Source organism: Capricornis sumatraensis, chromosome 5, assembly GCF_032405125.1.
Source record: "Capricornis sumatraensis isolate serow.1 chromosome 5, serow.2, whole genome shotgun sequence".
Lineage (NCBI taxonomy): Eukaryota > Metazoa > Chordata > Mammalia > Artiodactyla > Bovidae > Capricornis > Capricornis sumatraensis.
Window position 1 is genome coordinate 109,440,667 of NC_091073.1, and position 27,794 is coordinate 109,468,460.

The window sequence follows — 27,794 nt, forward strand, 5'->3', positions numbered from 1 at the left end:
TTATTTAGAAGAGGTTCTCAGTATAATGCACAATGTTGTCAGGAAGCATTTACCAGGAGGCTTCCTGTGTGCTGTTTTGGATCTGTCATGAATCCTCTGTCCCTTATTAATTCCTGAATATTCAGGAATTAAGAGGAGTTGGCAAACCGCTCCCAGGGCTGAGGAATGCATGCATTTCCTTTGTTAGTTTTTCCATACGGTGATAAGTAACTATTTACGATCCTCTTCCTTTTTATGAACCATACGGTAAAAGTGGTTATTTACAACCCTCTCTCTTTGATATGGATTGCCTTATGATAATTTGTAAGTCTGGACATTTGATTTTTATCTTTGCTGAAAATAGCTACCTTGTAAGACAGTATATATACCCACACTATGTTGAATAAAATACCTTTGCTCCATCAGAGCTTGGGTCCCTGAGTCTGTCTGTCTGTCTTTCTTTCTCTCTCTCACTCTCTCTCCAGCTAATTCTCTGGAGCGTAGAAACCCGTCGTGCTCACTCTCCTGCCCGGGCTTCTAAGACCCTTTCGAGAAGGCACATTGTGCCTTCACTCCCTCAAGAGGGCGCTCGGTGCCTTCGTGAGTGACTCAAGCTCTGTGTCAAGAGCTTTATTGGTTTTCTGCGTAAAACAAGGAATATCAGCCTCTTTCTCTATCTCTTTTACTTTCTTATTGTCGACTCCAAACCACAAGGTTCTGGTCCATTAAAGGACCTCAACATATGAGGAGTTTATGGTTTGTGTAGTTGTACTGGGAAACCAGGGAAGTGTTTTAAGTAGTGGAGTGGAATGATCTAATTTACATGTTCAGAGGATCATTCTTGTGGCTGTGTGGAGAATATATTATGGGGGAAAAGGTTAGAAGTAGAGAAATGAGTTAAGAGGCCATGAAGCAGTTTAGAGGAGAGGTCGTGGAAGTCTGCACCAGAATGGGGCAGTGGAGATGGAAAATTATCTATGTTATTCATGTTAGCCACATTCAGAATGTATTTATGCATATAAGGTTTGAAGGTGGGCCTTCAGGATCCTAATTAAATGCTCACTTAGACTTATTAACTGGATTACAAGATGGTGGAGGAGAAGGACGTGTGGTCATCTTCTCCTGTGAGAACTCCAAAATTAGAACTTGCTGTTGAACAACCATCAGTAGGAGAATGTTGGATCCCACCAAAAAAAGATACCCCATGTTCAAGGGCAAAGGAGAAGCCCCAGCAAGACGGTAGGGACAAAATCATGTTTAGAATCAAACTCCATACTCGCCAAAGATACTCGGAGGGCTCCAACAAAGCCTTGTGCACACTGGGAAACCCCGCAGAGACTGAGCCAGACCTGCCTTTTGAGTGTTTGAGTGTCTCCTGCGGGGGTGAAGGTCAGCAATGACCTGCTGCAGGGGCAGGGGCTCTGGGTGCAGGAGGCCTGGGTATGGCATAAGCCCTCTTGGAGGAAGTCACCATTAACCCCACCATAGAGCCACCGGAACTTACACAGGACTGGGAAAACAGTCTCTGGGAGGGCACAAACAGAATCTTGTATGCACCAGAACCCAGGAGAAAGGAGCAGTGACCCCACAAGAGACTGACCCAGACTTGCCTGTGAATGTCCAGGAGTCTCTGGTGGAGGCGTGGTGCAGGGTTGGAGCCACTGAGTGTGTCAGTGAGTGCACAGGTCCTTTTGAAGGAGGTCGCCATTTTCTTCATTACTTCCACCATAGTTTGGCCCCAGGTAAATAGCAGGGAGGGACACAGCCTTACCCATCAACAGAAAATTGGACTAAAGATTTACTGAGCATGGTCCCGCCCATCAGAACAAGACCCAGTTTCCCCCTCAGTCAGTCTCTCCCATCAGGAAGCTTCCATAAGTCTCATCCTTCTCCATCAGAGGGCAGACAGACTGAAAACCACAATCACAGAAAACTAACCAATTTGATCAAATGGACCACAGCCTTGTCTAACTCAATGAAACTATGAGCCATGATGTGTAGGGCCACCTAAAATGGATGGGTCATGGTGGAAAGTTCTGATAAAACGTGGTCCAGTGGAGAAGGGAATGGCAAACCACTTCAGCATTCTTGCCTTGAGAACCCCATGAACAGTATGAAAAGGCAAAAAGATAGGACACTGAAAGATGAACTCCCCAGGTTGGTAGGTGCCCAAAATGCTACAGGAGATCAGTGGAGAAATAACTCCAGAAAGAATGAAGAGACAGAGCCAAAGCGAAAACAACACCCAGTTGTGGATGTGACTGGTGATGGTAGTAAAGTCCAGTGTTGTAAAGAACAATATTGCATAGGAAACTGGAATGTTAGGTGCATGAAGGTAGGCAAATTGGAAGTGGTCAAACAGGAGATGGCAAGAGTGAACATTGGATGTTTTAGGAATTGGTGAATTAAAATGGACTAGAATGGGTGAATTTAACTCAGATGACCATTATATCTACTAGTGGGCGAGAATCCCTTAGAAGAAATGGAGTAGCCCTCATAGTCAACAAAAGAGTCCAAAATGCAGTATTTGGGTGCAATCTTAAAAACGACAGAATGATCTCTGTTCGTTTCCAAGGCAAAACATTCAATAATCACACTAATCCAAGTCTGTGCCCGAACCAGTAATGTTGAAGAAGTTGAAATTGAACAGTTCTATGAAGACCTACAAGATCTTCTAGAACTAACATCCAAAAAAGATGTCCTTTTCATCATAAGGGACTGGAGTGCAAAAGTAGAAAGTCAAGAGATACCTGGAGTAACAGGCAAATTTGGCCTTGGAGTACAAAATGAAGCAGGGCAAAGACTAACAGAGTTTTGCCAAGAGAACATACTGGTCATAATAAACACCCTCTTCCAAGAACACAAGAGAAAACTCTACACATGGACATCACCAGATGGTCAATACCAAAATCAGATTGATTATATTCTTTGCAGCCAAAGATGGAGAAGCTCTATACAGTCAGCAAAAACAAGACTGGGAGCTGACTGTGGCTCAGATCATGACTCCTTATTGCCAAATTCAGACTTCAATTGAAGAAAGTAGGGAAAACCACTAGACCATTCAGGTATGACCTAAATCAAATCCCTTATGATTATACAGTGGAAGTGACAAACAGATTCAAGGGATTAGATCTGATAGAGTGCCTGAAGAACTATGGACAGAGGTTTGTGACATTATACAGTAGGCAGTGATCAAGACCATCCCCAAGAAAAAGAAATGCAAAAAGGCAAAATGGTTGTCTGAGGAGGTCTTACAAATAGCTGTGAAAAGAAGAAAAGCTAAAGGCAAAGGAGAAAAGGAAAGATATACCCATCTGAATGCAGAATTCTGAAGAATAGGAGAGATAAGAAAGCCTTAGTGATCAATGCAAAGAAATAGAGGAAAACAGTAGAGTGGGAAAGACTGGAGATTTCTTCAAGAAAATTAGAGATACCAAGGGAACATTTCATGCAAAGATGGGTACAATAAAGGACAGAAATGGTATGAACCTAACAGAAGCAGAAGATATTCTGTGCAAGAATGCACAGAAGAACTATACAAAAAAGATCTTCTTAACTCAGATTACCACAATGGCATGGTCACTCACCTAGAGCCAGACATCCTGGAATGAGAAGTCAAGTGGGCCTTATGAAGCATCTCTGTGAACAAAGCTAGTGGAAGTGATGGAATTCCAGTTGAGCTATTTCAAATCCTGAAAGATGATGCTGTAAAGTGCTGCACTCAATATGCCAGCCAATTTGGAAAACTCAGCAGTGGCCACAAGACTGGAAAAGGTCAGTTTTCATTCCAATCCCAAAGAAAGGCAATTCCAAAGAGTGCTTAAACTACTGTACAGTTGCACTCATCTCACATGCTAGTAAAGTAATGCTCAGGATTCTCCAAGCCAGTCTTCAACAGTATTTGAACTTCCAGTTGTTCATGCTAGATTTTGAAAAGGCAAAAAAGATCAAATTGCCAACATCTGTTGGATCATCGAAAAAGCAAGAGAGTTTCAGAGAAATATCTGTTTCTGCTTTATTGACTATGCCAAAGCCTTGTGTGGATCACAACAAACTATAGAAAATTCTGAAAGAGATGGGACTACCAGACCACCTGACCTGCCTCCTGAGAAATCTGTATGTAGGCCAGGAAGCAACAGTTAGAACGGGACATGAAACAACAGACTGATTACAAAATCGGGAAAGGAGTATGTCAAGGCTGTGTACTGTCACCTTGCTTGTTTAACTTATATGCAGAGTACATCATGTGAAATGCCAGGCTGGATGAAGCACAAGCTGAAATCAAGATTGCCGGGAGAAATATCAATAACCTCAGATATGCAGATGACACCGCCCTTATGGCAGAAAGCAAAGAAAAACTAAAGAGCCTCTTGATGAAAGTGAAAGGGGAGAGTGAAAAAGTTGGCTTAAAACTCAACATTCAGAAAATTAAGATCATGGCATCTGGTCCCATCACTTCCTGGCAAATAGATGGGGAAACAATGGAAACAGTGAGAGACTTTATTTTGGGGGGCTCCAAAATCACTGCAGATGATGACTGCAGCCATGAAATCTTTTAATTTAACACTTGCTCCTTTAAAGAAAAGTTATGACCAGCCTAGACAGCATATTAAAAAGCAGAGACATTACTGTGGCAATAAAGCTAGTCAAAGCTGTGGATTTTCCAGTAGTCATGTATGCATGTGAAAGTTGGACTATAAAGAAAGCTGAACACTGAAGAATTGATACTTTTGAATTGTGGTGTTGGAGAAGACTCTTGAGAGTTCCTTGGACTGCAAGGAGACCCAACCAGTCAATCCTAAAGGAAATCAGTCCTGAATATTCATTGGAAGGACTGACACTGAAGCTGAAACTCCAATACTTTGGCCACCTGATGTGAAGAAATGACTCAGTGGAAAAGACCCTGATGCTGGGAAAGATTGAAGTGAGAGGAGAAGGGGATGACAGAGGATGAGATAGTTGGATGGCATCACCAACTCGATGGACATGAGTTTGAGTAAGCCCTGGGAGTTGGTGATGGACAGGGAATCCTGGCATGCTGCAGTCCATGGGGTTGCAAAGAGTTGGACACAACTGAGTGACTGAACTGAAGTAGACTTATTACTGGACATGGTGCATTCTTCAGGTCAGGACTTGAAAGGCCCTGCAAGGCTGCAGACCAGTTATCATTTTATTTGTATTGCTGATATCTCTGCTCTGTACACTCAACTCTGCTGATTTCCTTCTGTGTTCTTCAGATTAGTGAACTTTGATCGGTATAAATGCATATTGTCTAAGATTTGTCTTGATGTCAGTCTGAGTATACTACTAACATTTAGCCACACAGTTGTCATGTAGAGTAGTATCAGAAGCAGGAATGATGCAGAGACTTGGACCATGATGTCTAAGTCCTTGGGGAGAAAGTGCCAAGAATAATGAAGGGGTGAAAGATTATCTGAGAATGCCTTGTTAGTCTGCTGACCGGTATTCTCTCAGCTGACTCTCTTCAGGGTCTCCCAGCTGAAAAAAATCTCAGCTAACGGTCTGGAGGTCCCCTCTACACACAGGTGTCTCTCTGGGAGTGGTATCATATTATAGTGCCCTCTCTTCCTGCCCTGGAGTCCTAAACTATCTGTATATAGTTTCCCTAATACTCTGTCTTCATTTAAAAAATAATTCCTTTTTAAAACACTTCTGGAATGACCTAGTCTGCAAATTATTTTGGCCAGTGCCCTGACTTTCCTTACTTACTTTGGTCTTTTACTGAAAAGAATGGTTGAGAGCAAATGTGTGATCTCAGTATTCTTTCTAGGTATCTGCAGCCTGGGTTGCCACAATATCACAGCTCCAGTATTGATTTCTCCAACAAACTGCAGGCTTAATAGAATGGAAATACGTGTGTTTACTTGGTAGACTGTGGTCAATGTACATTTTGGAAGCAGCCTTTAGTAATGCTGTGGTTTTAGTTATAGTATGATGGTTCTACTATTTATGTTAAGAAATGAGAATAGTTATAACTGTGGGCTCATAATTCATATCACTGATACCTGATGGAATGATGGCAGTGATAATGATGATATTCAACAAAGTCATTTGAGAAATTGAATTCTGGTCACCAGCTAATGAGATATACATGGAAGTACACTGTCCTAGGAAATTTGTAAGGCACTGTTTTGGTTCACAGAGAGTGTCTATATATGTTTTTTTGGTCAGCCTGAATTATTACTGACATGTCAATACAGTTCAGGCCCTCTGAAAAAAATCCATCCTTTGAGCAGCTTTTATGATACTTCATTATTGTTATCATTTAAACATTCAGGTACTTAAGAATTTCCGATATCCTGGCTCCCTAGAGATGAGCCTGTAGCCCCTTCATGTGAGGCATACTCTAAGAAAACAAGGAAAGAGGCACTAAGAGGCACACCATTTAATTCTGATTCAGGACCACTGACTCTGAGTTTTTCCTGTTTTATGAATGTAAACCTCCCTCCAGGATGATTGTGATAGTGCCATATGGTGAAATTTTGATATTTCCCCCTTTTGTATGTGTCCCTGAGTCGTTCCTCCTGAATGATTCTGTGTGACCCTTCTGGTGACCCACCTTTCCACTCTGGGTTTCCACTCCACTTTCCACTCAGAGCCCTACTACCTTTGAAATGGAGTCCAAATCCTCCATCTTCTTGTGACTCATCTCTTCCTTCTTTGCGTGACACTGGACACTATTTGCATTTTGGCAAAGAGCTTCTGAGTTTAGATCGTAGATGGAATGTGACAAACCAAGTCGTTCTCTGAAGAGGACAGACTAACCTGAAAGAGCCAGAAGAAGGTTTGCTGTGTTGTGTCTACAACAGACCAAACTGGGCAGAGATAAGAGACAAGTACAGAGAAGCAGCAGATAGAGGTGATTAACAGGAATTTCAAATCAGGAAGAGAATGTTTCTCAATGGAAAGAACAAAGATCAGGTCTGCTGAACAGCTAACATGTTGAGACTCAGCAATTTGGGGTTTCTGGTTCTGACCACCATTCAGTTCATCCTGGGAATGCTGGGGAATGGTTTCATAGGGTGGGTCAATGGCAGCAGCTGGTTCAAGAGCAAGAGGATCTCTTTGCATGACTTCATCATCACTAACCTGGCTGTCTCCAGGATTGTTTTGCTGTGGATTCTCTTGATCGATGGTGTTTTACTGGTGTTCTCTCCCAAACTACACGATGAAGGGATAATCATGCAAATTATTGATGTGTTCTGGACATTTACAAACCATCTGAGCATTTGGCTTACCACCTGTGTCAGTGTCTTCTACTGCCTGAAAGTGGCCAGTTTCTCCCATCCTATGTTCCTCTGGCTCAAATGGAGAGTTTCCCGGGTGGTTGTATGGATGCTGTTGAGTACCCTGCTGTTATCATGTTGCAGTGCCATCTCTCTGATCCGAGAATTTAAGATCTCTTCTGTTCTCGGTGGAATTGATAGAACCGGGAATATGACTGAGCTCTTTAGAAGGAAAGAAAAAGAATATAAACTGATCCATGTTCTTGGGACTCTGTGGGACCTCCCTCCCCTAGTCGTATCTCTGATCTCCTACTTTCTGCTTATCCTCTCCCTGGGGAGGCACGTGCGGCAGATGCATCAAGACTGTGGCAGCTCCAGAGATCCCAGTACCGAGGCCCACAGGAGGGCCGTCAGAGTCATCCTCTCCTTCCTCTTTCTCTTCCTACTCTACTATCTTTCCTTTTCTGTTTTAACATCCAGTTATTTCCTACCAGCAACTAAGACGATTGCGAAGATCGGAGAAGTAATTACAATGTTCTATCTTGCTGGCCACTCTTATGTTCTCATTCTGGGAAATAGCAAGCTGAAGCAGATGTTTGTGGCGATGCTCCGGTGTGAGCCTGGTTGTCTGAAGCCTGGATCCAAGGGATCTGTTTATCCATAGAGCATCGTGGGGTGTGGGAGGGAGCCTAGGGGTCCATTAGACCTAGGAGTCCTTAGCCAGGATCACAGGGCTCTTCCTTACTCTCCTGTGGCACCAATTCTATAACTATTGCTTCATCCTGTCCCCCTTGGGGACACTTCCCATGGCCTCTCCTTTTGTAGTTGCTTTGAAGAGGCTGAAATAGTCTTTGGAACATGTAGACAAGGAGTTGTATTTTAATAAATATCAACTCAACATAATGAGCTGATTACTAGCTTTAAGTTGAAGTTTATACTGACAGTGTTGTAGTGAACTAGAGGGGAGAGAGCAAAAAAAGCATTGTAGTCCCACAGGCTCGGGTTTGAATTCTGATTCAGTCTGTTTTTCAAGACTTCTTTTTGGCCTTAGGGGAGTTACTTTAATTACCTGTTTGATTCTGTCTTTCCCCATTTTAAAATGCAGACTGTGATACTGACTTCACAGGGTTTTAAAGATTCAGAAGACAGTGTGAGCTGTCATTTCAGCACAGTGCATTGTGTCAGGATTATATCAGAATTAGAGGAGAAGGGGGCAGTTGAATGGCATCACTGACTCCATTTACATGAGTTTGAGAAAACTCAGGGAGATAGTGATGGACAGAGAAGCCTGGCGTGCTGCAGTCCACGGGGTCACAAAGAGTCAGACATGACTGAGTGACTGACCAAGAAGGAAATCTGCAGGCGGTGAAGCTGTTACTATAACAGTGAAGTGTGCCGCCGCAGCAGTCACCGCAGGAGACCTACTTCCACAAATCCATGTACTGATAAGCAGAGAAATGCAAGTCAAGACCCGTGGATACTAGGTTCCAATCCAGTCTGCTGGTTAAGTCATTTTACTCTAATTTCAATAGTCCTTTGCTTTCCTTTATAATTTTGCTGAAGCAAATTTTCAAGTAATCTTTAATTTTTTAGATTGGCCAAAATGTCCAAGCATTTTTAAAAAAATTATCCAAGATGCATATCTGTTTTTAAAATGTCAGAGTTTTATGCAAAATAAGTGGTTTTTCTAAATGTAATCACTTTTATTTTAATAAAATTATGTAGGCTTTGATTTCTTTCCTGTCACTGAGCATTGCTGACAGGTCAGTGAGAATGTTATTGCTTGAGATCTCAAACTTGTAAACATATTTAAGACACATGGCAACTCTAAATCTGGATTTCTGTCACTAATGGAGCTCTCAGGTATAAAGTTTTGTGGCTAAAAATGTAGACCAGGTGGCCTGAGCTCAAATCCTGACTCAGACCCTAACAAACTAAGTGACCTTGGGGATGTTTCTTAACCTCTCTCTATTTCACTTTCCTCATATAGTCAAAGGTATGGTTTTTCCAGAAGTCATGTACAGATGTGAGAGTTGGACTGTAAAGAAGAATGAGTGCTGAAGAGTTGATGCTTTTGAACTGTGAACTGTGGTGCTGGAGAAGACTCTTGAGCGTCCCTTGGACAGCAAGGATATCAAACCAGTCAATCCTAAAGGAAATCAACCCTGAATTGGAAGGACTGATGCTGAAACTGAAGCTTCAGTACTTTGACCCACCTGATTCGAAGAGCTGACTCATTGGAAAAGATCCTGATGCTGGGAAATATTGAGGGCAGGAAGAGAAGGGGGTGACAGGATGCGATGTTTGAATGGCATCACCAACTCAAAGCATGAGTTTGAGCAAACTCTGAAAGATAGTGAAGAACAGGGAAGCCTGGCATGCTGCAGTCCCTGGGGTTGTAAAGAGTTGGATGTGACTTAGCAACTGAACAACAACAATTTGTAAAATAGAAATAGTATTTTCTTAATAGATTGTTGAAAGCGATGAGTGAATCAACACATGAAAACTAGAGTCCCATGTGGAGTAAATCAGTAAATACTGCTATTATTATTGTTTTTGTTCTTGTTTTGTGAAAAAGGTTACATTCTGACATAGCATAAAGAGTTAACATATTTCTTAGCACTTTGTCATATGTAGCCCAAAGTGAGTTTCCAGGTTGTTCTGATTTATACATTCATTTTCAAAATTATAGAAATAAAATGTCTTTTGGTCTGAATTGTCTGCTTTCAAATCGATAATTTGCCTCTTGGAGGTGCTAGGAAAATTCCTAATTCTGACATAAAGTTCTCTTTGAAAAGGTATCTATTGAAACTTAAAATAATGATTTTTTTCTTAATAAAAATTTAATATGAAGGAAGAAGGAATTTTCCAAGACACACAGAGAGAAACAAATGGGGAAAAAAAAGCTAAAAATATATAGAGAAAAATTGTCAGTGGAAATAATGATTTAATATTCATGCATAATTCACTAACATTGGATTCTAAAAGGGGAAATTCTGTAATTAAAAAATCTGTGCTTCTTTTCAGCACAGGGAAGTTTAACTGGAAAAACTGCAGTCTCAACTGATATGTGCTTTGTTCACCTTGAACCCTACTCTTGGATTTATCTTCTTTGACTCTTGAACACTTGTTCTTACTTCTTGTCATTTTGACAGCTTCTCCACCTAGCCCTGACTTTCTGGTTCTTTAGTCCTTACTGGAATTCCTAATCCTGCCTTCTGCCTTGGGTATGGGGATTTTCTTCTCTTTTAATTGAACATAGCATTGTATTAGAGATTTTGGCTTGGCTGTTGTTTGTTTCTTGGTGCCTTTGGCTAACTCCTGGATGTTTCCTCCTCCTTTTTCTACTGAGGTTTCATTAAATCCTACCCCAATCTAACAGATTCAGATGGGTGGGTCCAGTAATCAGACGGGTGGGTCCAGTAAACTTGCTCAGGCTACCACTAATGTTCATTCCACTGGAGCCTGGAGTATGGATGGAAAATGTAGAATTCCCCAGTAGGGAGTCTGTTGTGGTAGTCAGTTGGCTGAGTGCAGAGTTGTCGCTCCCTGAGAGCAAATGAAATCAGATTCATAGGTGTGGCATTCCCAACCCCTCCCATTTCCTCTTTCAGAGAAATCTGGAGGTGACTCCTGGGAAAGCTCAGGCTTCGTTATGTGACTTCAACAATATATTGGCTGCCCTTAATCAAAGACTGGGGTGGGAGTGGGGACGTGAGTCTCAGTAGTAGGTGATTTGCTGAGGAAAGGAGTCTTACTTGTGGCTAGAGGCACACTGAAGGGAAGTTTAGCTCTTTTGGAGAGGATATGGTCTTCTGAACCCACCAGGGAAAATACTTAATCTGCCTTCTCCTAACTGAGTCCAAGGCCATAGGGGAGAATTACCTAATACCTCACTCCCATTTTTGGGAAATCCTGCAAGTGGCCATCTTGTTTATTTTGTTTTCATTAAATTAGCTTTAGTTGCTAAATCTCTTAAGACTCTTATATCTGGCCGTTTTAGGCACAAAGGACCAGAGCATATCTTTGCTCCACTGTGACCAGGTTCTTAGGGTCAAAGTATGAGAACAAGAATTGTCCTTGCATTTGGAGTCCAGTTACAGGCTAGAGCTTGTTCCTGAGGCCACGTGTCTCCACCAAGCACATCTGTTCTTTGGTGTATGGTGGAGAGGCCTTTAACACATGAATCCACAGTAAATTATGACAGTACCTCATGAAACATTCCACCAGGTTTCCACCAGGGCCCCCTATATATCCTGTGTCTCATGGAACTACTTCTCGTTTTTTATACTCTCTGACCTCTCTGGCTTATCTTGATTCTACTTGATTCTTTCACACTACAGACACTTATTTAACACTCTCTCTGCACCAGTGTACTAGATCAACCATTATTCTCAGAAGAGTTGCATGTAGTGGGCAATACAGATGCAGAAATCAGTATTCCATCTCTCCATCACTGAAACATGCTTCAGGTATGATGGAGGGATCCTGTCATTATCAGGGTTCTGGCCCAGGTGATCTTTATCTCTAGCTCTCTCTGACAGCTATTAAAATGTACTGTTACAATATTGTAAAGTAATTAGCCTCCAATTAAAATAAATTAAAAAAAAAATAAAATGTACTGCTCATTTCTCTTGCCCTGGGGAACAAAGCTGACTGAGGGCTCCAGCTGCTGAGGCCATACTTCCTGAAGACTGCTCCCAGCCAGTGATGGAGACTGGAGGTCTAAGGTAGGTCTGCTCCACTGAGACATGAGACTCTTCCAACAGGCAGTTTTGGCCCAAGGACTCTCCGTCAGCTTGGGTGACCCTTTTTTGAAACTGTGCTGCAGTCTAGAGGTCTTCTTTCCTAATTCTTTCTTCTCCCTCCCTTTTATAGGTATCAGACGTACATTGCTATCTGAATATTCACCTTCTTTCGCTTCCTGCCACCTAAAATCTCTTGCATGTCTAATCCTATTTCTGCCTATGTTTCTTGTGTAAAAGGTATGTGTTGTGTTTTTTCAAGTGAACTAGAATTTTGAAAATCATCCCAGATTCTTCCTTTTCCTTCAGTTTTGATATTCATTTGGTCACTAAATCTGTTTGGTTGTACTCTAAAAATTTTTCTCTCAAATGCCCCGCTAGTCTCTATTTGTACTCTTTTCATTCCTTAAGAGTGACTGCAGCAGGATTTATTTATTTATTTATTTATTTTAATATCTGTTTATTTAGCATCACTGGGTCCTAGTTCCAGTGTGTGGGATCTAGTTCCCTGACCAGGTATTGAACCTGGGCCCGCTGCATTGGGAGCTCAGCGTCTTAGCCACTGGACCACCAGGGAAGCACCTTAAGCATGATTTAACTAGTTCCCTTTTCCAATTCCATCCCTTCCAGCAAAGCATTTCCACATTACTGGGTTGTGGGCTTCATGCAGTGAACACAGAATCACAGTGCTCTTCTCAAAATCCTGCAGTGACTCTCCATTGCTCACTCCAGTCTTTTGCTTGGATAACCTCTTTGCATCTTCAATAGTTAATTTATATGTTTCCTTAAGGATGCCTTTTGTGAATCCTCAAAGCTGTGTTAAAGGCTCCTCTGGAACACTCCCAGTGTACCCTTTGTTTTTCCTTGTTATAACACCTAATACATGATCTAATTGTCTATTTGTCTGTCTCTCCCACTATTCTGTATGTTCTTTGAAGGCAAGGTGTGCTGTGGGTGATTCTTCCCTGTTTCCTTAGCACCTAATATATAAGTGACTGGCTGATAATAACAATTTACTGAATGAATAAACCAATGAGGAGCTGCCTAGTGTACTGGACAGAGCTCAGTCTCAAAAGACCTTCCAAATTAGCCAGTGATTTTCTGTGACATTTGGCAGTCAGAGAAAAGGAAAGATATAAGCATCTGAATGCAGAGTTCCAAAGAATACCAAGAAGAGATAAGAAAGCCTTCTTCAGCGATCAATGCAAAGAAATAGAGGAAAACAACAGAATGGGAAAGACTAGAGATCTCTTCAAGAAAATTAGAGATACCAAAGGAATATTTTATGCAAAGATGGGCTCGATAAAGGACAGAAATGGTATGGACCTAACAGAAGCAGAAGATATTAAGAAGAGGTGGCAAGAAAACACAGAAGAACTGTACAAAAAAGATCTTCACGACCCAGATAATCACAATGGTGTGATCACTCATCTAGAGCCAGACATCCTGGAATGTGAAGTCAAGTGGGCCTTAGAAAGCATCACTACGAATAAAGCTAGTGGAGGTGATGGAATTCCAGTTGAGCTGTTTCAAATCCTGAAAGATGATGCTGTGAAAGTGCTGCACTCAATATGCCAGCAAATGTGGAAAACTCAGCAGTGGCCACAGGACTGGAAAAGGTCCGTTTTCATTCCAATCTCTAAGAAAGGCAGTGCCAAAGAATGCTCAAACTACTGCACAATAGCACTCATCTCACACGTTAGTAAAGTAATGTTCAAAATTTTCCAAGCCAGTCTTCAGCAATACGTGAACCGTGAACTCCCTGACATTCAAGCTGGTTTTAGAAAAGGCAGAGGAACCAGAGATCAAATTGCCAACATCCTCTGGATCATGGAAAAAGCAAGAGAGTTCCAGAAAAACATCTATTTCTGCTTTATTGACTATGCCAAAGCCTTTGACTATGTGGATCACAATAAACTGAACAATTCTGAAAGAGATGGGAATACCAGACCACCTGACCTGCCTCTTGAGAAATCTGTATACAGGTCAGGAATCAACAGTTAGAACTGAACATGGAACAACAGACTGGTTCCAAATAGGGAAAGGAGTACGTCAAGGCTGTATATTGTTACCCTGATTATTTAACTTCTATGCACAGTATATCATGAGAAATGCTGGGCTGGAAGAAACACAAGCTGTAATCAAGATTGCCGGGAGAAATATCAATAACCTCAGATATGCAGATGACACCACCCTTATGGCAGAAGGTGAAGAAGAACTAAATAGCCTCTTGATGAAAGTGAAAGAGGAGAGTGAAAAAGTTGGATTAAAGCTCAACATTCAGAAAATGAAGATCAATGCATCTGGTCCCATCACTTCATGGGAAATAGATGGAGAAACAGTGTCAGACTTTATTTGTGGGGGCTCCAAAATCACTGCAGATGGTGATTGCAGCCATGAAATTAAAAGACGCTTACTCCTTGGAAGAAAAGTTATGACCAACCTAGATAGCATATTGAAAAGCAGAGACATTACTTTGCCGACTAAGGTCCGTCTAGTCAAGGCTGTGGTTTTTCCTGTGGTCATGTATGGATGTGAGAGTTGGACTGTGAAGAAAGCTGAGCGCCGAAGAATTGATGCTTTTGAACTGTGGTGTTGGAGAAGACTCTTGAGAGTCCCTTGGACTGCAAGGAGATCCAACCAGTCCATTGTGAAGGAGATCAACCCTGGGATTTCTTTGGAAGGAATGATGCTAAAGCTGAAACTCCAGTACTTTGGCCACCTCATGTGAAGAGTTGACTCATTGGAAAAAACTTTGATGCTGGGAGGGATTGGGGACAGGAGGAGAAGGGGACGACAGAGGATAAGGTGGCTGGATGGCATCACTGACTCGATGGACGTGAGTCTGAGTGAACTCCGGGTGTTGGTGATGGACAGGGAGGCCTGGCTTGCTGCGATTCATGGGGTTGCAAAGAGTCAGACATGACTGAGTGACTGAACTGAACTTTCTTTGATCTAAATTTTCCTCATCTGGAAGTAGGAATAACCAGATTTCCCTCTTAGAACTGTTTTAAAGATGAACTGAGGTTTATAATGCCTGGCAACATAATCACTCAAGTCTAAGAAATTTTAATAAATGTTTTCTTCTTTCTTCTAAGCAACATTGGTACTCTTTTGAAAACAATTCAAAGTTTTTAATTCCTGTTTATCCGCGCCTGATCTCATTCTTCAAAATCTTCATCAAAGAAACCAAGGCATCCTTTTGCTTTAGCTGTTTGCCCTAAGACTTTTCCTACAGATCTACTGAGTAGCAAAGTATGGGCTCAGGACTGCACTGTATCCACCCTGGGTCGTCTTGGGCTCTATAAATAAAACAAGTAAACTGTCAGGCTCACAAGACTGTCTTAGGCCACTCTGGCACTAGTGTACTCAGATGGGTATAGTTCAGGGATCCAGTTCAGCATCAGGGGAATGTAAGACCTTCTTCTTTTGCAGTGTGCTTGCTGCCAGTTACACAGTTCAGGTACAAGAAGAGATCCACCTTTAGGTAAGGTTAGAAGCTGCCCTAAAATAAAAGCTTCATGTTTCAAAGAATCAGTTTCTCTTGTAATAATTTCATGGCCTTAGTTTCCAGGTTGAGCCAAGGGATACACACCTAGGAGTTATCCATCACATTCAAGGAAGCAAGAGGTCTCCATAACATATTTAACTGAAGGTCAAATTCTCATGCAGGGGGAGAAGGGATTTTGTTAACACTTTGCCTATAGTGACCCTTTCAGGAATGACTTCAGATAGAACCAGCTTACTCATTGCTCTTGCTAGTTAACATGATCACATCTTAATTCCATGCCTCCTGCTGCTGAGAACTCAACCACTTCATGTATCAGCCTCTGAATGTGGCCTATTACTGCAAGACACTGGGTTTTCTCTTCTTTTTTAGAACATTTACTACTTTTTTCTTTCAATTAAAGTATAGTTGATTTACAATGTTGTGTTAGTTATTGGTATATAGAAAAGTGGTTAAGATACACACACACACACACACACACACATATATTCCTTTCAGATTTTCCCACGATATTACAAGATCTTGACTATAGTTCCCTCTGCTATACAGTAGCTGCTTGTTATTTATTTTATACATAGTAGTGTGCATCTGATAATCCCAAACTCCTAATTTATCCCTCCCTTATCTTTTCCCTTAGGGTTGCTTTGGCAGCTCTGGGTCTTCTGTGGTTCCATATAAATCTTAATACTTGTTTTAGTTCTATGAAAAAATATCATGGGTAATTTGGTAGGGACTGCATTAAATCTGTAGATTGCTTTGGGTGGTATGGCCATATATTCTTTTAATCCAGGAGTGTGGGATAACTTTCCATGTGTTTGTATCACCTTCAGTTTCCTTTATTGGTGTTTTATAGTTCACAGTATATAAGTTTTTCACCTCATTTGTTAGTTTTATTAAGTAGTTTTTTAGATGTGATTTTAAAAGGGATTTTTTTTCACTTTCCTTTTCTGATATTTCATTGTTGGTATAAAGAAATGCAATTGATTTCTGTATACTAATCTTCTATACTGCTACCTTTCTGAATTTGTTTATCAGTTCTAGTAGTTTCTGTGTGGAGTCCTTAGGGTTTTCTATATATAGTATCATGTCATCTACATATAAAGATGATTTTACCTCTTCCCTTCCAGTTTGGATACCCTTTATTTCTTTTTCTTGTTGGATTGCTGTGGCTAGGACTTCCAATAATATGTTGAATAGAAGTGGTGAGAGGGGACATCCTTTTCTTGTTCTGGATTTAGTGGGAACGTTTTTAGCTTTTCACTTTTGAGTGTTATGTTGGTTGTGTATTTGTCATAAATAGCTTTTATTATGTTAAGATAAGTTCCCTGGATATCCACTTTGGTAAGAGTTTTTGTATCATAAATGGATGTTAAATTTTATTAAAGCCTTTTCTGTATCTATTGAGGTGGTCATGTAGTTTTTGTTTTCTTTTGTTGATGTGGTGTATCACATTGATCGATTTCCATATGTTTAACCATCCTTGTGACCGGGAATGAATCCAGCTTGATCATGGTGTATGATCCTTGCAGAAGCTAACAAATCAGGAGAACACATTGGTCATAGAAATACCTTCTTCCAACAACACAAGAGATGACTCTACACATGGACATCGCCAGGTGGTCAATACTGAAATCAGATTGGTTATATTCTTTGCAGCCAAAGATGGAAAAGCTCTATAGAGTAAGCAGAAAAGAAGACCTGCAGCTGAGTGTGGCTCAGATCTTGAGCTCCTTATTACAAAATTCAGGCTTAAATTGAACAAAGTAGGGAAAACCACTAGGCCATTCAGGTATGACCTAAATCAAATACCTTATGATTAAACAGTAGAGGTGATGAATAGATTCAAGAGATCAGGTCAGGCAGACAGAGTGCCTGGAGAACTATGGATGGAGGTTCATAACACTGTACAGGACATGGTGACTAAAACTATCCCAAAGAAAAAGAAATGCAAGAAGGCAAAGTGATTGTCTGAGGAAGCTTTACAAATAGCTAAGAAAAGAAGAGAAGCAGAAGGCAAGGGAAAAAGAGAAGGACATACCCAACCAAATGCAGAGTCCCAAAGAATAGCAAGGAGAGATAAGAAGGCTTTCTTAGGTGAAATGTAAAGAAATAGAGGAAAGCAATAGAATGGGAAAGACTAGAGATCTCTTCAAGAAAATTGGAGATATCAAGGGAACATTTCATTCAAGGGTGGGCATGATAAAGGTCAGAAATGGCAAGGACCTAACAGAAGCAGAAGAGATTGAGAAGATGTACCAAGAATACACAGAAGAACTATGCAAAAAAGATCTTAATGACCTGGATAACCACAGTGGTGTGGTCACTCACTTGGAGCCAGACATCCTGGAGTGGAAATCAAGTGGGCCTTAGGAGGCATTATTATGAATAATGCTAGTGGAGGTGATGGAATTCCAGAGGAGCTATTTACAGTACTAAAAGAAGATGCTGTTAAAGTGCTGTACGTAATATGCCAGGAAATTTGGAAACTCAGCATTGGCCACAGAAGTGGAAAAGATCAGTTTTCATTCCAATCCCAAAGAAGGGCAATGCCAAAGAATGTTCCAACTACCATGCAATTGCACTCATTTCACATGCTAGCTAGGTTATGGTCAAAATCCTTTAAGCTAGGCTTCAGCAGTATGTGAACTGAGAAATCCAGATTTACAAGCTGGATTTAATAAAGGCAGAGGAACCAGAGATCAAGTTGCAAGCATTCATTGGATCATAGAGAAAACAAGGGAATTCAGAAAAACATCTATTTCTGCTTCACTGACTATGCTAAAACCTTTGACTGTGTGAATCACGACAAACTATGGAAAATTCTTAAAGAGATGGGAGTACCAGACCACCTTACCTGCCTCCTGAGAAACCTGTATGTAGGTCAAGAAACATCAGAACTGGACATGGAATAACAAACTGGTTCAAAATTGGGAAAGCAGAATGTCAAGGTTATATATTGTCACCCTGCTTATTTGACTTATTGCAAAATACATGATGTGAAATGCTGGGCTGGGGGAAGCTCAAGTGGGAATCATGGTTGCTGGGAGAAATATCAGCAGCCTCAGATGTGCTGATAATACCACCTTAATGGCAAAAAGTGAAGAGGAACTAAAGAGCCTTTTGATGAAGGTGAAAGAGGAGAGTGAAAAAACTGTCTTAAAAGTCAACATTCAAAAAACAAAGATCATGGCATCTGGACCCATCACTTCATGACAAATAAATGGGGAAGAAATGAAAACTGTCACAGACTTTCTTTTTTTCTTGGGCTCCAAATCCACTGGGGACAGTTACTACAGCCATGAAATAAAAAGATGCTTGCTCCTTGGAAGAAGAGCTGTGACAAACCTAGACAGTGTATTCGAAAGCAGAGACATCACTTTGCTGACAATGGTCGTATAGTCAAAGCTATGGTTTTTCCAGTAGTCATGTATGGATGTGAGAGTTGGATTGTAAAGAAAGCTGAGTGCTGAAGAATTGATGCTTTTGAATTGTGGTGCTGGAGAAGACTCTTGAGCGTTCCTTGGGCAGCAAGGAGATTAAACCAGTCCATCCTAAAGGAAATCAACGCTGAATATTCATTGGAAGAACTGATGCTGAAGCTCCAGTCTTTGGCCACCTGAGGTGCAGAGCCAACTCACTGAAAGAGATCCTGATGCTATGGAAGATTAAGGGGAGGAGAAGAAGGGAGCGACAGGGGATGAGATGGTTTGATGGCATCACTGACTCAATGGACATGAGTTTGAGCAAACTCCAAGAGATATTGAAGGACAGGAAAGCTTGGTGTGCTGCAGTCCACAGGGTTGCAAAGAGTCTGAAACGACTGAGTGAACAAAAACAATTGATAGATATGTATTTATTGCTGCTCTAAACCTTGTTTTCCAGTTGATTTTGTATTTCTTTTTGTTCCTTTCTTTTTCTTTTTTGTTTTTCCTTTTGTGGTTTGAAGGTTTTCTTTGTCTCATGCTTGAGTTCTCTTGTTTTTGTGTTTGTGAATCCATTGTATGTTTTTGATTTATAACTACAAACCTTGGTTTTCAAATATTGAACGTTAATTCTTATCAGTTCAGTTCAGTCGCTCAGTCGTGTCCTACTCTTTGTGATCCCATGGACTGCAGCATGCCACGCTTCCCTGTCCATCACCAACTCCCGGAGCTGGTGATATAATTAAGATGTAATTCTTGTATCTTATTCTATATTGTTTATTCTGTTTAAATGTGGTAGGTATAATATTTCAGTGTAGTTACTTCAATGTAATAATCAATTTTGTAGATAGTTAAGTGGCAATATGTGCTCTGATACAACCTTTCCTTTAATTGTTGCCTTGCTTGCTCACTCTGTGTTGCCTGTTTGATGTGGCCACCTGTGGTTGTGTGTGTGTGTAGGAGCGAGGCATGGGAATTCCCACCATATTCTGAGGTTGCTATGAAGAGAAGTCCAGGCATGCTGGACCAGAATTCAGTCATTTGATTTTGATAACCTTGGAGTCTGCTGTAGTTTTTCCCTCTAGCTTTCCTTCTCCTGGAGAAGTGGACTCCCAGCTTCACTTTGGTGGTTTTAATTAGGCATTTCTAAGGAAAACAGGATATGAATGAAGAAATAGTAATGCAATCCTTGGAAGATTTGCATCTCAGTAAAAGCAGCTGGCTCTTAGATCACTAATGGTTCATTTACCACAGTGGGGAAATTAAAATAGGAAATATCTTTTCTGGCTTGGTATTGGTGCCTGCTTGTACATTACAATATTTTCCCTGCTCCCAGCATCAGCACCACATCTCCTGAGTCCTCAATGAGTAAAGATGCTTCGGATAGTCTTTTTTTCTTCTATCGTTGTCTCTGAAATTTTAACTTTTGTAGGACTCATTGTGAATCTCTTCATTGTAGTGGTCAGTTACAAGACTTGCATCAAAAGCCACAGGATCTCTTCTTCTGACAGACTCCTGTTCAGTTTGGGCATCACCAGATTTTTTATACTGTTACTGAATGTTGTTGTCATCATCTCTCCAAATGTGGAAAGGTCAGTCTCCTTATCCTCTTTCTTCCTGTCATGTTGGATGTTTTTGGACTCTAGTAGTCTTTGGTTTGTAACCTTGCTCAACGTCTTGTATTGTGTGAAGATTGCTAACTACCAACACTCCGTGTTTCTCCTGCTGAAACGCAATCTCTCCACCAGGATGCCCCGGCTGCTGCTGGTCTGTATGCTCCTTTCTGTCTTCACCACTCTCCTGTATGTTATGCTCAGACAGTTGGCACCCCGTCTTGAATTTGTGACTGTGAGAAATGGCACAGTATTTGACATCAATGAGGGACTCCTGTCTTTGGTGACTCCTTTGGTCTTGAGCTCATTTCTCCAATTCATCATTAATGTGACTTCTGCTTCTTTGTTGATCAATTCCTTGAAGAGACATATACGGAAGATGCAGAGAAGTGCCACTGTTCTTTGGAATCCCCAGACTGAAGCTCATGTGGGTGCTGTGAAGCTGATGACCTGTTTCCTCATACTCTACATTCCATATTCAGTTGCTACCTTGCTCCATTATCTCCCTTCTTCTATAGGGATGGATTTGAGAACCAAGTCTATTTATGTTATTATGTCCACCATTTACCCTCCAGGACATTCTCTTCTTATTATTCTCACACATCCTAAACTGAAAACAAAAGCAAAGAATATTCTTTGTTTCAGTAAATAGTGGAATTTCAGTAATAAATGGCGCTAAAGTCACTGCAGGGGGAGCAAGATTTTCTTTGTTGGTAGTTTTCCCAGTGATCTGAGAAATTCATTTTTGTAATTACTGATCTGACTCCATAAACCTTTAAGTGCCCGTATTTCAGTTCATTCTACAATATATTGTTTAGTAATATTCTAAAATCAGGCACTTTCTGTAAGGAACTTGTTGGAGGCATTGCTTATCATGTTTTGCATGGGCATCACATCCCTGGATCATGGACATCACCACACTGTTCCACTGGCTACTGAAGTGTAATGGCTAGTTCCCCCAAATTAAGCAATATATTAGAGGTCACTTCATTAGTTAAATTTTTGAAGTTTAGCTGAGGAACCCTGGGTAAGAGATCAGCAATGGGTAAATGGTCATCGGGAGCCACTCAACTGGCTTAGGCATAACAAGAGGGTGCAGCGAGAAAAAGAGGAAGGGAAAGTTTCAGAGAGAAAAGAGAGGAAAGAGAAACATCAAAGGAGATACATGAACATTATGTTAGATGTAGAGAAAAAGGGTCCTCAACTTCCTGACAGTAACTGCCAGGAAACTCAGGACTGAATTTCTACTTTTGTTCTGGAAAAAAGGGAAGGGTCAGAATTAATGGGTGGAGGGAAGTGACCAGCATTAAAGAAGCCCAATCCAGGATGGCTTTAAGGATCTTCAAATCTGGGAAGCCAAGTTCAAAAGCATGTGCCACAGAGTGAAATCAACACATTCTGAGTGCCACTTTACAAAAGATTTGACCCTATCATATGATACGGAATTCAGTAGAAAGCTGAGAGGAGCCACTGGACTAGTGGTGGAAACACCTGACCTTTGGTGAACTTCCGTCATCTCTGTGTGAATTTATGCACTGAATTGTATGGGCACTGCATAATTCTCCAGAATGTTGCACTTTCTGTTTATTTGTTTGTTTGGAACAGCAGGACTGTGGCTACAGGGGAACAGAAATCTGAAGTTGAAATACTGATGTTTTGAAACGGGATTTGGGAAATAATAATTTATATAGTTTTTCGTGTGTTTACAGGATATGTAATATTTACACATCTCAAAATCATCTTATTAAAATAACATTTTCCTTATTAAAAATTATCCCAAGAAATCACCAAATTTTACAGTCTACCTGACATCTCTCATCCAAGCCACCAGAATCTTGACTAGAGTATTCAGTAAGGTTACCCAAACCAATATTTTATACTCCGAAACCTGGAGGTATCTGTTGGATTAGAATCTGAAGATTAGGAGATAAAAGGATTGCTGAGAGTGATTAAGCTACACTATGACATCAGAACTCTAAAGGAATAGCAGAAACCCTGATGGACCCCAACATCTTTTCTTTTCCCCCATAAATTGATAGTTATGGAATTTTTAGCTGCTTAGAATTCTGGTAGCTTTCTCTTGTAATTAGGTATTGCCATATGATTGAGTTCTGCCAATACAGTATGAGCAGAAGCTGTGTATATGATTTCTAGGTGGTGCCCCCAGAACAGGTGTTAAGAGGTGCCTTGCCTTCCTCTTTTCCCTTCTTTCCTGTGGGCTGGAACGCTGATACAAGGATTGGCTGTCTTGCATCACAGATGAGGTGGCGGCCTGGCGACAGTGGAGCAGATTTTCATCCTAGGCTTGGCTGTTTGGTTCCTAACGCTGTGGAACTGCCTTACCTAACTCCAGGACCGCTTATGAAAAATAAACATCTCCATTCTTTTCGACTCTGTAGTTTGATGTTTCTATTGCCTTACTCAAATGACTTATGCTATACCGTATGTACAATAGCATATATCTTTATGATGAAGTAGTGTGTAGCTATTTACCATTTTATAGTCAAGGAACATTTTTATATGATCTGATAAAATACTTACACTAAGTGAAATAAAAATAAAGTAATGCATATGCAAAAAAATTGAAAACAATTATTTTTAGGTAGAAAGTTTTGAGTTTTGCTTTCCTGGTGGCTTAGATGGTAAAGAATCTGCCTGCAATGCAGGAGACCCAGGTTTCATCCCTGGGTCACGAAGATCCCCCGGAGAAGGGAATGGCAGCCCACTCCAGTATTCTTGCCTGGAGAATCCCATGGACAGAGGAGCCTGGTGGCTACAGTCCATGGGGTCGCAAAGAGCTGGACACGACTGAGTGACCAACACTTTCACTTTCAGAAAGTTTTGAGTAATTCCACCCCCCCACCCCACCACCAAGTTTCCAAGTTTTCTATGGTGAACATATATTTATTTGGTAATCAGGACAAACTACATACTTTAAAATATAAACAGTAAGAAATTATCTGTCTGTCTGTCTGTCTAGAGGAGCTATGGGGTCTTCTGATGTCAAAATTCTAATTTTCCTCACTAAGAAAGGCTGCGTGAGTAACTATTCTTCGGGTTTATCTGGATTCTTTTTCTAGTATTGACAAAGTTCTGCTAATTCATTTCTTGATTGTCTTATATTGTATTCATTTATTTCCTATTTGGACTGGATGTATTGGTTTTGTATTAGGAATTTTTAAAATTAGGTTTTGCTATTTGAAGAAAGTCTAGAACCTTCCTTCAACTTGAGACTCTTTCTTCAAACTCTTTCTTGAGAAGAGTCACTTTCTGAAATGAATGGCAGTCACCAGGACAATGTCTGTATAACATCATGAAATATTCCTGAGTGAGTAGAAGGTGGAAGTGGTAATTTGATAAAACTCCCTAAGGATTTAGATAACTGACCCTTGGCCAGTCTGATTCCTTAAGTGAAAAAGGGAGAAAAGAAACTCCATGGATGTGTGAGAATTTGCCTGGCATGGAAATTGACAACAGGTAGGTGATAGAAGTTAATGGAGGTTAGGGAGGGGTGGGAGGAGGAGAGGGATCAGAGGGTAAGGACCACAGCAGGGGGACGGGCACAGACTGCACGCCAACCTCCCCAAGTGGCTGGGGTGGGTGTAAGGTCAGCCTTCTTGGGGCATGCCAGTAGTAACTTCACATCAGAGCAGCTGGCTTGTTCTCTGGATGATGACTGAGGGCTGGGTAGGGTCTGGGAAAAGGCAGAAATGTAACTCGATGTCAGGAGGAAGGGGCCTGAGGCCCTGGGTGATTGCTCCATGTGTGCACAACTCGCAAATGAGGTGTCTAAACACAGGTATATGATTTGTTTCATGCTTTTCTGACCTATTTTATATATAAAGTGAAGTTGCTCAGTCGTGTCTGACTCTGCAATCCCATGGAGTGTAGTCTACCAGGCTCCTCCATCCGTGGGATTTTCCAGGCAATAGTACTTGAGTGGGTTGCCATTTCCTTCTCCAGGGGATCTTCCTGGCCCAGGGATTGAAGCCAGGTCTCCCGCATTGTAGACAGATGCTTTACCATCTGAGCCACCAGGGAAGTCCTATTATATATATATATATATATTTTTTTTTTTTTTAATTAGAGTATAATTGTTTTATAATGTTGTACTGACTTATTTTAAATACAGAAAATTATTTGTCTCAGTTTTGCTACTTTCATAGTTGGGACAATGACTGTATAATGACCTGAATTCAGGGCTCTCAAGAAATAATCAAACATAGTGATATTACTCAGAAAAATCTCTCTAATTCCCACTTGTTCCTCTAGATCTTTGACTTCTCTGCCTGTTTTTAAAGGCCTGTCTCCTATCATCACTCTTACTGTCCAGAAATTCTGAAATTGTGTAGAGCTGATCACCTTTTTAGAAGCACCATCCCAGTTCTTATATTTGCATACTGTGAATACCAGCAGACTTCAGATGTTCCCCTACTTTGTTGACAGGAGTGAGTATGGAGAGAAATCACCAAGGAAGGAAAGAAAAATACTGACGTTAATTTGTAGGAACCAGGCTAGGCAAATTCATATGTCCTTTTGTCATCACAATATCCCTGTGAGGTAAGCATTATTATCAAAACTTTCTTTATAAGGAGGAACCAGGAGCTCTGAGATCTTAATTGACTTGTCTAAGAACATGGCTTCTGACTGGTTGAGTGGGGAGGCACACCCAAACCTGTCGGATTTTGAAGCATGGTGCCTTTCTGTGAGTGGCCCCAAGCACCCCTCTAAATTCCCCTTACAAGGAGCTGGTCAAGAGATTTGTGTCCCATTGAGGGTTAGCGTTAGCACGGGACTGTGGACACTTAACTTTGGATGAACAGATAACCATAACATCCTGTCTGCCATCTCTGTCGCTCAACTCTTTTCTTAGCATGATCTTGCGAGGGGAAAACCTCCATCTCCCAAATTTCCTCTGGAAAAGCACAAGTCCCAAAATGTTAAAAATGTGATTGTCATGCAAACAGCATTCTGTAACTGGGTTTTATGTAACTTTTCAAAAATAAAGTTTTAATTTTATTTTGCAGAAAAGTTGCAAAGAGAGTATGTCGGGTTCTTATATTCTCTTCCATCAGCTTTTCTGATGTTAGTACCTTACATAACCTGATACATTTGTTGAAACCAGGAAACCAGCATTCATACACTGGTAACTAAACTACAGACTTCATCCAAATTTTACTGGTTTTCTCATACATGTTCTTTATCTGTTCCAAGATCCAATCCAGGATATCACCTTGCAGATAGTGTTGGTCTCCTCTGGTCTCTGATGTTTCTCAGTCTTTGCTTGTTTTTCATGACCTTGACAGCCTAGAGGGTTACTGTTTGGGCATTTTGTAAAGTGTCTCTTCACCTGAGTTAGTGTGATGTTTTCCTCATGGTTAGACTGGGTCTGAATGCCTTTGGGGAAGAGTACAGCAGCGGTGAAGCACCTTCTCACCACATCACGTCCCATCAGGGGTGCATGACGCCGTGATGACTATTCACTGGTCCTGTTAACCTGGATTGCTTGCTTAAGGTAGTGTCTGCAGGTTTCTCCACTGCCTGCTTACTCTGCCTCCCTTTCCAGACATTCTAGTTTAGAGGTAAGTCTCTACGTCCGGTTCACTCTCAAGGGAAGCAGCATTAAGCCATGCTTCCTAGAGGGTCTCCCAAATCTTGTCTGTCTTACTTATTTCTCCTCCGAAATTTTCATACTAATGGAACCAGATAAAATAGCTTCTGCTCTCCTATCTTGGAGAAGGCAATGGCAACCCAGTCCAGTACTCTTGCCTGGAGAATCCCATGGACAGAAGAGCCTGGTAGGCTGCAGTCCATGGGGTCACTAAGAGTTGGACATGACTGAGTGACTTCACTTTGACTTTTCACTTTTATGCATTGGAGAAGGAAATGGCAACCCATTCCAGTATTCTTGCCTGCAGAATCCCAGGGATGGGGGAGCCTGGTGGGCTGCCATCTGTGGGGTTTCACAGAGTTGGCTACAACTGAAGCGACTTAGCAGCAGTAGCAGCAGCAGCAGCTCCCCTATCTGCCAGGTCCCCTCACTACCGTTTCCTTTTTCTGTCCCAGCATTGCTGCTGCTGCTTATATTTTTACACTGATCCTTGCTGCACACAAGCCATGGAGGATGATATAATTTGGCACTTCCTTCTCCCTGCAGACATCTGAATTCCAGTACCCAAGACATGGTACCAACCCAAGAGAGCAAGAACTCCACCTCTTCATAAAGTGATGGGAAAGAAGCTGGAAAGACAATAAATATATGTATATTGATAGTTTTGGTTACACATGCTTATTAATAACATGCTTAATTTGCTCAGTTTCTGAATGTTTAGACTCATACAGTGTATTAAGAGAAGAATTAATTTGCTCAGGTGAACACCTGCTATTGGTGAGTTGCCTTCTAGATGCCTTCTGATGGCAATGCGGGCACATTTCTGGGAAGCATTGAAAAAGGCTGTGTGCAGGAGTACAGAATGGTTGAGTCCCCGAGATATGTCAGATGTAGGAGATGGAGCTGGACTGAGTCTGGTAGTTTGTAGGCGGGAGGCATTTTTTGGATGAAAGTGTCAGACTTGAGCCTTTGAAACCAAAGTCTCTTAGCTGCTTCTTCCTTCTTCATGTGGCTTTCATGCCTTGGCTAGCCTCTCTGCCATCCTGTCCAGCTCTTCCTCTGCTGAACCCACCACTGGCTCATCTCTGAGATACTCATGGCTGCCTTTATGTATTGGGCTTCCCTTGTAGCTCAGCTGGTAAAGAATCCACCTGCAATGCAGGAGACCTTGGTTTGATTCCTGGGTCGGGAAGGTTCCTGGAGAAGGGATAGGCTACCCACTCTAGTATTCATGAGCTTCCACTGGTGGCTCAGATGGTGAAGAACTTGGCTGCAATGTGGTTAGATCCCTGAGTTGGGAAGATCCCCTAGAAGAGGGTATGGCAGCCCACTCCAGTATTCTTGCCTGGAGAATCCCCATGGACAGAGGAGCCTGGCAGGCTACAGTCCATGGGGTCAAAGAGTTGGACATGACTGAGCGACTAAGGACATTTAGATTATAATGGTTAGGAGGAATCAGACCTGTTGAAGAATTCTATGGAGGGTGTCCATGACATGGGAGGGAGATCGAGTCAGCCCTTACTCTAGAAAACTGCCAATAGTAAAATTCACTTACTGTAAAATTAACTTATTATAATTAACTTACTGTAGAGTTAATGAAATTTCTGTTCTCTTTTTCTTATTTCTTCTTTAAGTTTGAAATAAAATGAGAAACTAGTGTGAAAAGCAG

The 27,794-nt window shown here is 41.3% G+C and overlaps 2 protein-coding genes and 1 non-coding gene across 3 annotated transcripts; 2 read left to right on the plus strand and 1 right to left on the minus strand.

The window, feature by feature from the left end:
• The first annotated feature begins 6,939 nt into the window (after positions 1–6,939).
• TAS2R3 (taste 2 receptor member 3) lies at positions 6,940–7,890 on the plus strand. Its single transcript, XM_068973402.1, has one exon. The coding sequence runs from the start codon at positions 6,940–6,942 to the stop codon at positions 7,888–7,890; it is 951 nt and encodes a 316-aa protein (XP_068829503.1).
• Positions 7,891–12,475: 4,585 nt separating this feature from the next.
• On the minus strand, positions 12,476–12,548 carry TRNAG-CCC (transfer RNA glycine (anticodon CCC)). The gene has a single exon. It is a non-coding gene; the product is annotated as a tRNA-Gly (tRNA).
• A 7,727-nt stretch (positions 12,549–20,275) lies between these two features.
• Positions 20,276–21,166, plus strand: TAS2R4 (taste 2 receptor member 4). Its single transcript, XM_068973313.1, has one exon. It carries the CDS (start codon positions 20,276–20,278, stop codon positions 21,164–21,166), a length of 891 nt encoding a protein of 296 aa, XP_068829414.1.
• Positions 21,167–27,794: the final 6,628 nt, after the last annotated feature.